This window comes from Fukomys damarensis, unplaced genomic scaffold, assembly GCF_012274545.1.
Source record: "Fukomys damarensis isolate Sample0158 unplaced genomic scaffold, DMR_v1.0_HiC HiC_scaffold_23, whole genome shotgun sequence".
NCBI classification, from domain to species: domain Eukaryota; kingdom Metazoa; phylum Chordata; class Mammalia; order Rodentia; family Bathyergidae; genus Fukomys; species Fukomys damarensis.
In genome coordinates, this window is record NW_022900935.1 from 8,248,554 (window position 1) to 8,261,507 (window position 12,954).

The 12,954-nt window shown below is 39.6% G+C and overlaps 1 protein-coding gene and 1 pseudogene across 3 annotated transcripts in view; one reads left to right on the plus strand and one right to left on the minus strand.

Moving 5' to 3' along the window:
* Positions 1-12,954, plus strand: part of Zmpste24 (zinc metallopeptidase STE24) — a 49,034-nt gene that overhangs the window by 14,819 nt on the left and 21,261 nt on the right. For 2 of the 3 annotated variants that reach the window (XM_010625911.3, XM_010625910.3), the window contains exons 3-4: positions 2,571-2,657; positions 12,300-12,416. In XM_010625911.3, coding sequence (XP_010624213.1) covers positions 2,571-2,657; positions 12,300-12,416 — 204 coding nt within the window. The remainder of the gene's footprint in view (positions 1-2,570; positions 2,658-12,299; positions 12,417-12,954) is intronic. The other variant, XM_019207737.2, reaches the window with a different exon arrangement.
* Positions 9,966-11,610, minus strand: LOC104863544 (annotated as a pseudogene).

Genomic DNA, 12,954 nt, shown 5'->3' on the forward strand with positions numbered 1-12,954 from the left:
AAAAAAGGGTTATTCAACTACTGAACTATATCACTAGCCCTTTTCATTTTGATTTGGGTTTTTCTATTTAATTTGTTTTTGAGATAAGGTCTCACTATATAGTTAAGACTGGCCTTGAACTCACTATGTAGCCCAGGAAAACTCATGGAGACCCTCGCCTGTCTCCCAAGGACTGGGATTTCAGACATGTGCCATCACACCAGCTTTTTCATTTTTTCTTACCGTTTTTAATAGCATTTAGTTACATCATTTGTAGTAGTATTTATTTATAAAAGATTTAAAACAGGTTAGTAATTTAGTCTTGTCTTGGGGGTTTAACTGAAAATGATAATTAGGCATTCACAAAGAATATTTCTGGATGATTTTTTTTTTAGCAAAACATTTATTGGTGTATTTTAGGTGTACATAATGATAGCATTCATGATAGGGGAGTTTGTATCTGTACATGATCTATCTTGAGTCTTCTTTTTTTCTCATTCGCCTCCCCTCCCTTTGATCCCTCTTTCCTTATTTACAAAAGCTATTTTTTCCTGCTATTCTCTTTCTCTTTCTTATTCTCAGGGATGTCTCTTCTTTCCTCTCCCTCTCCCCCCTCCCTTGTTCTCCTTCTCATTTGACTATTTTCTTCTCATTTCCCAATATTTATTATGCATTTTGATCCTTATTTCCACTTTTAGTTTCTCACACCAGAGAAACAATGAGGTATTTAAACATATGTTCAGTTTATTTCACTTGAGTATGGTCTCAAGCTACATCGATTTAGCTAGAGATGTCTCAAGTGTATCCTTCTTCATTGCAGGGTAGTACTCTGTTATATTTTTTAAAAATCTCTTATTTGAGGATTGTTTTTCTTTTGATACTGGGGATCAAACTCAGGACCTTGAGCTTGCAAGGCAGGTGCAGTACCACTGAGCTAAATCCCCAGCCCCGCCATTTCTTTATCCATTTGTCAGCTGATGGGCATTTGGGCTGTTTCCAAGGTTTAGCTAGTATAGACTGTGCCACCATAAACATGGGTGTGCATGTATCGCTGTGGTATGACGCTTTTAATTCTTTTGGGAAGATATGTAGACTCTATATTCAAAAGATAGTATCACATCAATTCTATAAACTGTAAATATGAATTTCTTATTTAAGCATATTGGTTAACATTTTCAAAAACATAATTTTAAAGTTAAGTAATATAACTGTTTTTTGAAATTGTAGATATTGACTACTCAGTACAAGTTGTTGGGTCTGGAGGCTCATTTTATGTGACTATCTAATTTAGAGTTAAAAATCAAATGGCAGTCAGGTGTGGTGGCACACATCTATAATCTCAGAACTCAGAAGGCTGAGGCAGGAGGATCCCTGTGAGTCCAGCCTGGGCTACATAGTGAGTCCCAGATCAGTCTCAACTACATAGTGAGACCCTGCCTCAACAAAACAAAACAAAACAAAACAATCAAATGGCAAGGGCCAGGGAATTAGCTCAGTGGCACCATGTCTGACTTGCTATGCAGTTCAGGCTGGCCCTGAACTCACTTATAGCCCGGGTTGGCCTTGAACTCAAGGCAACACTCCTGCCTCAGCCTCCAAAGTGATTACAGGCATGGGCCACCACATCCAGCTACCATTTGATTTTTTTTTTCTTTTCTTTTTTTTTTTTTTTTGGTATTGGGGATCAAACTCTGGACCTTGCACTTGCCAGGCAGGTGCAGTGCCACTGAACTATAGCCCCCAGGCTGTGAAGAATTTATGAAGAGAAGGTCTAGAGCATCCAATGCTAGCTCCAGGATAATTTGTTGAAGATTAGCTCTGCATAAATAATTTTCTTTGTCCAATTCTGCCAAGACTGCAGCTCTGTTTTTTCTTTTTTAAACCTTTCCCTGAAGAGTTTGCTGCCATCTTCCTGTTTTGTTTTGGTTGTGTTCAGGGGCAGTTGATCAGCCCTTTACAATCACCTGGGATTCGGGGACACCCTGGGTGCCTCACTGTCAAGGAGGGTTCGATCACTTAAACACATGCGAAAGTGCTGCACTAACACCCTCCTCCCCATTTTTCATTTTGAGACAGTCTTGCTAAGTTGCCCAAGTTGGTCTCAAACTTGCAAACCTCTTGCCTTAGCATCTCAAGTAGCTGGGATTATAGGTTTTCGTCACCATACTCGGCTAAGATTTATCATTTATATGTTAGGAACCTTTGGACTCTCACAGTTATTTTTAACTGTATCATAAATTGTTGTATACCATATTTACCCTACTTTGCTATGGAACACAACTAATTTTCCATAATGCTATTTAGATACCCATTATTTAGACTCTTTCTCTAGTCCCCCCCACAACCAGTCTCTAAGTGAGCACAATTATATTCTGTATTCTTTTTTTCTGTAAGATAATTTATTTACCTTTCACAAGTAAGATTCTCATTTTTAAAAAATAGCTGTTACTAAGATATAAATCACATACTGTACAATTCACTCAAATATAATATAGAGGTAAAACTGTCTTGATAAACTAAATTTAATATCTCAATGGTTTGTATTCTTCTAGTACTGTTCAACTGTGACCATACTGTGCTTTGTTTTATAGTTTATTCTTCTCTTTGGAGGAATCCCTTACCTCTGGAGCCTTTCTGGACGGTTCTGTGGTTATGTTGGCTTTGGACCAGAATATGAGGTATGTGATTTGATACCATATATTTGTCTCTCTTTTTTTGGCAAGCTTTATACTAAAGTTATCTTTTTGTCTCCTACCATCATTAGACTTGCTTCTCTGCACAGTCCTTATCTGTGCCTGTATTAGAATAATGTTAACTACTGTAGTCGCAGAATTTCAGTGACTTATCATACCAGTTGATTTCTTAATCACATAATAGTCTGGTGTGAGTATTTTCAGTTAGCAGGTGACTTTATTCCATGTGGTAGGCCAGGCCAGGGCCTCAGTGTCTGTCTCTCTCTCTCTCTCTCTCTCTCTCTCTCTTTTGACTGATAATCAAATTTAGGACCTTGCACTTACCAGGCAAGCATGGCGCCACTGAGCTACATCCCTGGCCCCTTGGTCTCTTTTCATATGGACTTGTCATCCAGTGTCCCAGAGACAGTGGAAAGCGTACGCTCTTATCTTCTCTAGCTCCAAAGTGGTAGCAGTCCTTTGCATTTACAATTCATTGATTAAGCATAAACTTTGTTGCATACATAGTAAATAGATACTTCTGTGTCACACAATCTAGCACATACTTCAAACAAAGACAGATAGCTGATCTCCCAGAATCTCCATTGAGCTACTTGAGTTGACCATCTACTCTTCCAGGATCTCCAGTGACTGAGCAAAGTGTAAAATCTGAGACTCATCTATGATGAATACTACAGCATTGCTCTCTGACTTTTTCTTGGAAATTGCCAAGTTTGTTACCTTTTTCCTCGGCTTTAACTCAGCTCATTTTTGTCCCTTTTCTGTATGCCTTTTTCTAAAGCAGCCAGACTTGTAAGAACTCTTTTTTGATGCCGTCTGTATCTGCACAGACTCTAGAGTCTGACTTGCATATGTTGTGTAGCAGTTTACTTACGCGCTCTCCGCCTTGTTTCACGATTGATGGTGATCTCTTGTATATAATGGCTCTTAGCCGCTTGTTGGGTCCTCACCTTAGATGTCATTTCCTTAGAGAGGCCTTCCCTGACAGCTCTCCCTGAAATAGCATCTGGGTATCACTTTAGCGAGGCGCATCACGTTTTTTAAATAAAAGCTCAACTATCTGCAAATAAGTTATTTACTTACTTTGTAATCTTTCTGCCTGACAAAAATGTAAGCTAAGGAAATAGAGACATTATATATTTTCTTCACTGCTACATCACAAACGCCTAGAACAATGCCTATCACAGAGTCAGTATTGTATATTTTATTGATTGAATAAGCATAACCTACAAACATATGCCCTACAAAAAGTATTCCTTATCTTTTTTCATTTGTTTGGTTGGTACCGGGGATTGAACTCAGGTCCTTGTGCTTGCAAGTCAGGCAGCAGAACCGGGGATTGAACTCAGGTCCTTGTGCTTGCAAGTCAGGCAGCAGAACCACTGAGCTAAATCCCTGGCCCAGTATTCCTTATCTTAATGCAATCATATTTTATATAGGGTTCTAAATCATGACTTTTGCATTTAGCAATATTTTAGAAATCTTTTCATGTCATTTATGTAGACCTTTATATTGTCATTTATATTGTTTTCCTCAATAGCTGCATGGTAGTTCTCATTTTGTTTTTTTATGTTTTTGTTTTTGTGGTATGGAGTATTGAACCCATGGCCTTCACACTGAGCTACACCCCCAGCCCTTTTTATTTTTTATTTTGAGACAAGATCCTGCTTAGTTGCCCAGGCTGGGCCTGAATTTGTGATCCTCCTACAATCTCAGAATGCTATTATAGGCCTGACAGGGTCTCACTTTGAACTTGAAGCCATCCTCCTGCCTCAGCCTCCCAAACACTGGGATCACAGGTGTGCACCACCATGCCTGGCTTTGTGCTGTTGTTTCATTCAGTTTATTGAATTAAATAAATCAGGTTATAAAACAAGATAACAAAAATATGTGTGAGGCATGTGCACAGTGGCACAAACCTGTAACCCTAGCATTTGTAAGGCTCAGAGAGGAAAATGGCTAGTTTGAAGCCACCCTGGGTGAGACCCTGTCTCAAAACAAAGTATGTGTGTGAACATTCATATAGAGTTTTTATATAGTGTCCTAATAATGAACATTTAGGTTGAGATGGTTTTTCTTAATCATAAAATGTGTCCTTGTATATTTATCTTTTTGCACATATTCTACAACTATAAGAAGTCTAGAATAGCATATACCAAAATGCCAAAAGTGATTTTCTCTTGGGAGAATTTGGAAGTTTTCATTTTGATTATTTTGAGAAAATTTAGCAATGAGAATGTACTTCTTGTGTAAACTGAAACTATTTTTCTCTGTTTGAAAAAAGAAAAGTAGGGGCCAGGGATTTAGCTCAGTAGTTCTGCCACCTGCGTTACAGGTGCAAGGTCCTGAGTTCAATCCTCAGTACCAAAAAAAAAAAAGAAAAGTAGGTGGACCTCAGCTTACAGTAGGCCTAGGCAATATGTTGTTTGGCAGAACTTTATGCTTTTCCAAACTACCAATAAGAAGTCTCATCATCAGTGTCTTTATTTTTGGACAGTGAGATGTAGCTTTGCCATTCTTAGCAAGTAATTGATTCTGTGACTCAGAATGCTAAAGAGTTTTGTTGATACATCATGAATATAGTAGCTTTAGTATCAAGCAAAGGATAGATCATGCCATTATTCAAGATATGTAGTTCGGAGTCCCTCCTCCTCAGGTTGCCTGACTTTTTAATGTTCTGTTTCTCAGACCCTTGATGTTGACCAGCCTTGATATTAGATCCCAGATCTTACTGCCTTTTTGAGAAACAATGGGTTAAAACCCTTTCTCCTCACTGCCCAGTAGACCTTGTTCCTACAATATTTTCTCCTTTCTGAGTTGGTTTAGAAACTTTCTAAGAAAAGCTGCTGAAATTATACACTTTATGTTTTTCTCAGAGTGACTTTCCTGCCACAGTTTCTTTTTTTTTCAGATGAAATATTTTCCTTTTCTTTTGTTTTTTTGAGACAGGGTCTCACTATGTAGTTGAGACTGACCTGGAACTCACTATGTAGCCCAGGCTGGTCTCGAACTCACAGCAATCCTTCTGCCTCAGCCTCCCAAGTGCTGGGATTATAGGTGTGCGCCACCGCGCCCGGCCTATTTTCCTTTTCTTAATTCAGTCACCTTTTGAAGTTCTAGCTCATGCTTGCTTGTTAGGTGTAGAAGGATCATATAGAACGGAGTAGAAAGGAGCATTTGGGGCCAAATTATGAAAATACTTTAAAATGTAATGAGTTTGAAGTCTTATGTTAGAGAGCCATTTTAAGTTTTTTAATAGAGAGGTGGGATTTTAAAGTAATGTGAAATGTATGTAGGTTGGATTGGAAGGAAAGTGATTGATTGTAGGCAGAGATGATTTTTTAAGATGCTATTTTAGTGATTCAGGCAAAAAAGTTTAAAAAGTGCTTGAAATCTTAGGAATAAATTTGTTGATTGAAGAAAAAGGCAGGCTCATTGTTCATTTTTTTAAAACAAGTAAAATGATTTGTTGATAGAATTACCATTTTATTTTATTTATTTATTTTTTTTTTTCCCCCGGTACCAGAGATCGAACTCAGGTCCTTGCACTTGTGAGGCAGGCGGCGGAACCACTGAGCTAAATCCCCGGCCCAGACTAACCATTTTAAAGCAGGACTTATGTATAAGAAAACTGTCATTAAGATGGAATCAAATTGTTTTAAACTATGCAGCCAGGGATGTAGCTCAGTGGTGCCATGTCTGCCTGGCAAGCGCAAGGTCCTGAGTTCAATCCCTGATACTGAAAAAAAATTGTTTTAAATTAATTTAAATCACTAATCATAGATGATATTCATAATAGTGTGCAGAAGGAACTTGAACTTTTGACATATGTTAATACATTTGAGAGAATGGGGGATGTTTTAAGACACTATACATGGGCAACTAGATTCTCAAAAGAAGAAAATGGTAGTAGGTTCATTGGCAGAATGCTAAACTTTAGACCAATGTTTTATCAAAATTATATAATGCCTTATTAAAAAAGAGATTTATGAACTCTTAAAAAAATAGACTAACTTGTAAGGGGTACAAGATAAGATGTGTTATAGAATCTGAAAAAAATAAAGACAAAGGAGTAGTCAGAAGAAAGAGTAAAAGTAATGAGTGAAATTTTTCTCAGATGTTAAAATGTACCATAAAGCATAAAGTGTGTGATGATACAAGAAACAGGAATGGCCGGGGATTTAGCTCAGCGGTTTGGTGGCCTGCCTTGCAAGTGCAAGGACCCGAGTTCAATCCCCGGTACCAAAAAAACAAAAAAACAAACAGACAAGAAACAGGACTAACTATATGTGAGATCTTGGCATATAAGAAAGGTAGCAGATAAGTGAAAAAATGTAAATGTAGATTTTCTTAGGACAACTGAGTAAAAATGAATTTCGATAAGAAAAATTAAATCTCAAATGAATTGAATATTTAAGTACGAACAAACTTTGAATGTACTAATGCAAAAAGCAATACATTTTTAATATAATTAGCTTGATGCCAAAGGTAGATGCCTACGTAGAAACCATGAAGATAAAATTTGTTAAAACTGGCATTAGCAGGCCAGATGTGGTAGCTCATGCCTGTAATCCCAGCACTCAAGAGGCTGATGCAGGAGGATCGCTAAGAGTTTGAGGCCAGCCTGGGCTACATAGTGAGTTCAAAGCTTACCTGGACTATATAGCAAGACCCTGTCTCAAAAAAAAAAAAGCCAACAAATTTAAAAGACATTGTAAACCAGAGGGAAATTGCTAAATAAAACTGAGTTAATTTAATATAGAAAGAATTCTTTATAGAAATAATGTTCTAGAAAAAGCTGAATACTTCAGTAAAAAGATGGACAAAGTGGAAATATACAAAGGCAGAAATTCATATAGTCATTAAGTACACAAAATATGTCTATACTGATAATATATATACATATAGACAGATATACTGATAAAGAAATATATATACATGTAGATAGATAGATGTAGATACACGTTTTATTTTAGGTTTTCTGAGGCAAGACCTTATTGTATGGTTCAAGCTAGTCATGAATTTGCTGTGTAGCCCAGTCTGGCCTCAAACTCCTAGTTTTTCTGTCTCAGCTTCCTAAGTGCTAGAATTAAAGGCCCATGCTACCACACAGAAGTATATTTTAAAACAACAGTGAAGAACTAGAGTTTTTGTGTGTGGTTTTTGTTTGTTTTTGAGCTATCATATCAGATAGGGAAAAAATGATGTGATAGAATTGGTGAGTGATGAGATAATCTTGTGCTTCTGACAGATAAAAACTAGTAGTTTTTCTTGAGGACAACTTGGCAGTACAGATTCCTTTAAAAAGTTCATATCTTTTGACATTAGACACTTCTATAACCGTATAGAAAATGAATGCATGGGGGTCAAGGATTTGTCTCAGTGGTTCTGTTGCCTGCCTCACAAGCGCAAGGACCCAAGTTCTCGATCCCCGGTACCAAAAAAAACAAAACAAAAAGATGTTCATGATACGTTATCAAGTGAGAAAAACAGGTATTCAAATACTGTTTAGGGCTGGGGATGTGGTTTATTGGAGAGTACTTATCTAGCATTCATGAAGCCCAGGGTTCCTCAGCAATGTAAAAAAAATGAAACAAGTGATTCTAATTCACTAGTTTTGAGGAAGTTCCTGGAATCTATTTTTAAAATTTGTTCTTATTTCCCGTTTTAAAACAAATGCTGGAAGAAACCATCCTGCGTATTGTAGCTAACAAATGTCCTTTCTTTTTCCCCTCTTTTCCTCTTAGGGTTAGCAGCTTATGTAGGCCATGTGTTTGCTACCAAATCTAGATACCTTGGCAGCATGTGATATATCACCTTCACCTTCAGAGCATTCAGTTTTACACTGTGGGGTGAGAGGGGTGGCGGCAGGGTGGGATAAAGGGACAAGAGAAAAGAGTCTGCTTCAATTTTTTCCTCCCCTCCCCCATATCTCCCCTCTAGTAATAGGCCTGGTCTTTCACGGTCCCAGGGAAGAAAGACTAGACAATTCTTGGCCTTTGATCATTTAATGGCCCATTTAAAGGAAATCAAAATAAAATTTTTGAGGTATAAGGTTTGACTCCTAGGCCTTTTTATTATTTATTTTGAGACAGTCTTGTCAAGTTACCCAGGCTGCCTCTGAACTTTTGATTCTCCTGTTTCAGGATCCCAAGTAGCTGGGATTATAGACATTCACCACCTTCCCTGGCCAGTTAAAGTAATTCTTTTTTTTTATTATTATTCTACCGAGAATACTTTTATTATACAAGCATCATACACAGCAGTTAATTGAGGCACATTTACAGGAACAGAGTTCAGTTCCACAGTGTCTCGCCCACACACTCTCCCCACACACTCATCTCAGGGTTGAGTCCCAGCAATAAGATGGGAAGTTATTGCTTTCTGAGAGCTCCTATTAAAGAGAATCTTCCAAACCAAGAGCCAAGCCTGGTATCTTCTCAGTTCTTAAGACCCTGTGTTTATATGAATAAACTCTAAAGATGTTACAGATTACCCCCTCACCATTAAAAGTTAATATTAAAATTGAATCCCACAGGGGATTTAGCTCAGTGGTTCTAGTGCCTGCCTCACAATCTCAAGGACCTGAGTTCAATCCCCGGTACCAAAAAAATACAAAATAAAAAAATTGAATCCTGTTTGTCAAAAAGTCATAGGAAGTACACCAGTTTTTACAGTCTGCATTAAATTATGTATAAATAAAATCTGTACACACAACACACTGTTTCTCAAGATGCAGAGCTCCACAGGCTCTTGGGGTTATAGGCAGCTGCCAGGCTTCATGTCTACCCTTTTCAAGTTTACACACACACACAAAACTCCAAGATCTGAAATAAATATGCAAATAAAGCTTTAGTACCTTACAGAAAGAGGTCCATTTCCCGAAGTTAACTTTCTTTTTTTTTTTTGGTCCTTGCTCTTGTGAGGCAGGCAGCAGAACCACTGAGCTAAATCCCGGCCTGCAGGAGTTAACTTTCAAAGTTAAAAAAAGAAAAGAAATCAGCAGGCTTTGTTTGTATAAGTTTTCTAAAACCAGAAGGCTCCCTTTGAACTTGGGGTTTAAAGTGTGCCAGATACCACCCCTTAACCAGTTGCTAAGCACACAGAACCTTTGCCTCCTGCCAGAGGATGTGATCACCAAAGAACCTAGATACTCATTTTTTTAAGATAAATATTTAGTAGATTAAAAAAGCAGCTATTAAGGGCCGGGGATTTAGCTCAGTGGTTCCACAGTCTGCCTTGAAAGCACAAGGACCCAAGTTCGATCCCCGGTACCAAAACAAACAAACAAAAACCAGCTATTATATCTTAACACTGAAAAACTAGGTTGTCAATGTGTTAATGTCACATCAGTTTGACATTACAACAGCCAAATGTAAGGTTTCTTGGAAGGCTCAAGCAGTTTGATTTTAAAACTTTTAGCACCACTTTAAGGGAAAGGGTGATTGGGGTTCCAAAGTATAAATGCTTAATATGTAACAAAAGTCAAACTCAGCACTTGTCACCTTCGCTTGAGAAATCAAGGAGTCCAGGAGGGAAAATCAGAATTGCTGTAACCCAGGCATAGTTCAGGTAGGTAGTAAGCTCTTCTTTCCCAGATGCCGGTGCTGCACAGACTGTCCTGACGAGAGAAGGATCAATCTTCCAGTCCTTTCCCTTCCCAGCTCTCCCGCCCTCTCACCCACTGTCACTTGTGGTACTTCTCCATTTTCTCTGGTCTTGTTAGAATCTGCTGGTCTCAGGTCTCCAGGGCTCATACAGGACTTGTCTATCATAATCAGGGCCTCTTTGATACAGTTCTATACTGGGGATACCCTAGTGCACATGGCTTGCGGAAGCCATAGGTAATCAGGCTGAAATGAGACAAGCAACACCTCCAAGATCTGGGTGGGCCTGTTGTTCCAGTTGGGGGTCCAGTCTTGATGAAGGAGGACAGTGGACTCCTTGCATACTTGCTGTGCAGCCAGAAGCATATTCTTCCTATTTGCCATCTCATTCCATCTCCTAAGATGAAGTCTGGTTAAATACTTGGCCACCTGTTTGCTAGGAAACTCTGCTTCACTGACGTATGCAGAATCACTTCCAGGAGGGACGTCAGGAGTGTCACATGCACAGCCTTGAGTCTTCCACTGGGAGTTTCAATCCTGTCTTGTCCAGCTTCTCCGGCAATGAGTGACCTCCATTTTTGGATTTAGTTCTTCTGAGAACCCCACCCAGGAGGGAGGCGTTCAAGCATTCAGGCGGTGACAGTCGCCTCTGGACTTCAGCCACCGTCACTTTATATTTAGAAGTGGAGCTGAGGAGAGACAGTCTTCCAGGGACCGAGCAGAAGATCTGGCTTGGGTTCTTTGGCTCCCACCAGGTCCTTTTTGCAGGAAAGGTTCAGGGGGTTCTTGGTCATAGTGATGGGACCTTTGTGAACTAGTCTGATCGTGCAGAAGCAGATGCTCATCCCCCTCGTCCACCAGGTGAGCCATGTCGTGGAGCCCCAGGTTGTCCACCAGGCCTGCAGCCTTCAGAGAGCACTCATAGGCGTCCCTGCAGAAGCTCACTGAGCCCCAGTCCAGCCCTGAGAGTTGGGGAAGCAGGCTGGCAGGGCGGCCATGGTGCGAGGGTAGGCTGGCCCTCTCCTGGCCTTGGTGGCTTGGCCAGCTCTGCTTGCTGGCTGCTGGTGGGCACCGGCTGATGCAGTGGGTTGATGGCAGCGGTGTAGGCTTCTAGATGCAAGTAGGGGTAGGCAGTCTGCAAGTATGCCAGCTGCCGGTACAGTGGCGGGAGTAGCGAGGGGCTGTAGAGGTGTTGCCCGGCTGAGGAGAGATGGGGATGTGCGGGGTTCCACTGCTGCTCCTGTCATGGCGATCCTGGGGGGTGAGTCCTCCATGCCTGGTGGCGAAGGTCTGAGAACTCCGATGCCTGTGGTGCCCGGGGTGCCAAACATGAGCCCTGGTCCTGAGCCCACAAAGGCCTGGGCTAAGGCTGTGGCCGACACCTGGGGAGGAGGCTGCCAGGGCAGTTAAAGTAATTCTTGAAGGTAATTTTCTCTATCAGATTTTTGGCTTTTATGAAAAATTAAGTATACCCTACCCAATCTGCCTTGATCCAGCTTTTCAGAGTCTATTTTTTTCTTCCTGGGTTCCAACAAGGTCAGTCATCTTACATCTTCCACATTTTGGGTGCTCTTTTCTCTCCAAACTTTTGAAAATTGCTTGAAATTCCTCATTTCCTCTTGCATGTCCCAGTAATTTTGCTTTCTCCAAAGTGGCATCAGTTCCCAAGTCTCATAAGCTCTGTAAGCCTTTCTTGAATTCATCAACGTACAGTATTTTGCTGTCTGTCTTTTCTGAATTCTTTTAACTGCTTTATCTGTGTGACCTACGGTAGCTTTCATACAAGGCCTGTGTAAGAAAAGGGGTTGTTTTACTCATTTTTTACTCTTTTACTTGCAAGTAAACTTTTTCTGAAGGCAGGGATGCTGGCAGACCTTCTGTCACCTGTAGGATCAAGCACATTGCTTGTTTAGGATAAGTGCTAAGGAAATGCTTGTTGAGTTGTTCCCCAGTTAGTAACCTGACAAGTAAGTTATATTGCATCATAAAGACTGCCATCTTCTTTTCTTCTTGTGTTTAGATCATTCACTCCTTGATGTTTCTGCTGTTGGCTACGCTTTTCAGTGCATTAACTGGTTTGCCATGGAGTCTTTATAATACATTTGTGATAGAAGAAAAGCATGGTTTCAATCATCAGGTAAAACAGAGAATAACATTTTTTTGTTTTTTAAATGGGAAGGTTTTCTTTTCTTGTCTTTTTTGGTATAGGGGATTGAACTCAGGACTTTGTGCTTGCGAGGCAGGCGACCTAACCACTGAGCTAAATCCTCAGCCCTAAGATTTCCTTTTCTTCTGGGCTGATAATAATTTGCTACTTCAGAACATGAACTGGTTTTCATGTAGTTCAGGAACTACAATTATGGTAAAGTTCATGGTTTTAAGTTTTGCTATAAACTCTTTGAGCACTTTTTCAGCTATAGTATTTAAATGAATTTATTTCAAACTATAAAATGCAAACATTACTCATTGTCTTAGACTACCTGCCATCATATAAACAGTCCCATTGCATGTTAAATTTTTTAATTGCTCTAATAATACATTCTTTTTGTTCACTTACTATTTATTTAAAAGGGACAACCAGTTTCTCAGTTTCTCATGGCAGTCTTCTTTTTTCAGACTTTGGACTTTTTTATGAAAGATGCAATCAAGAAATTTGTTGTGACTCAGTGTATTTT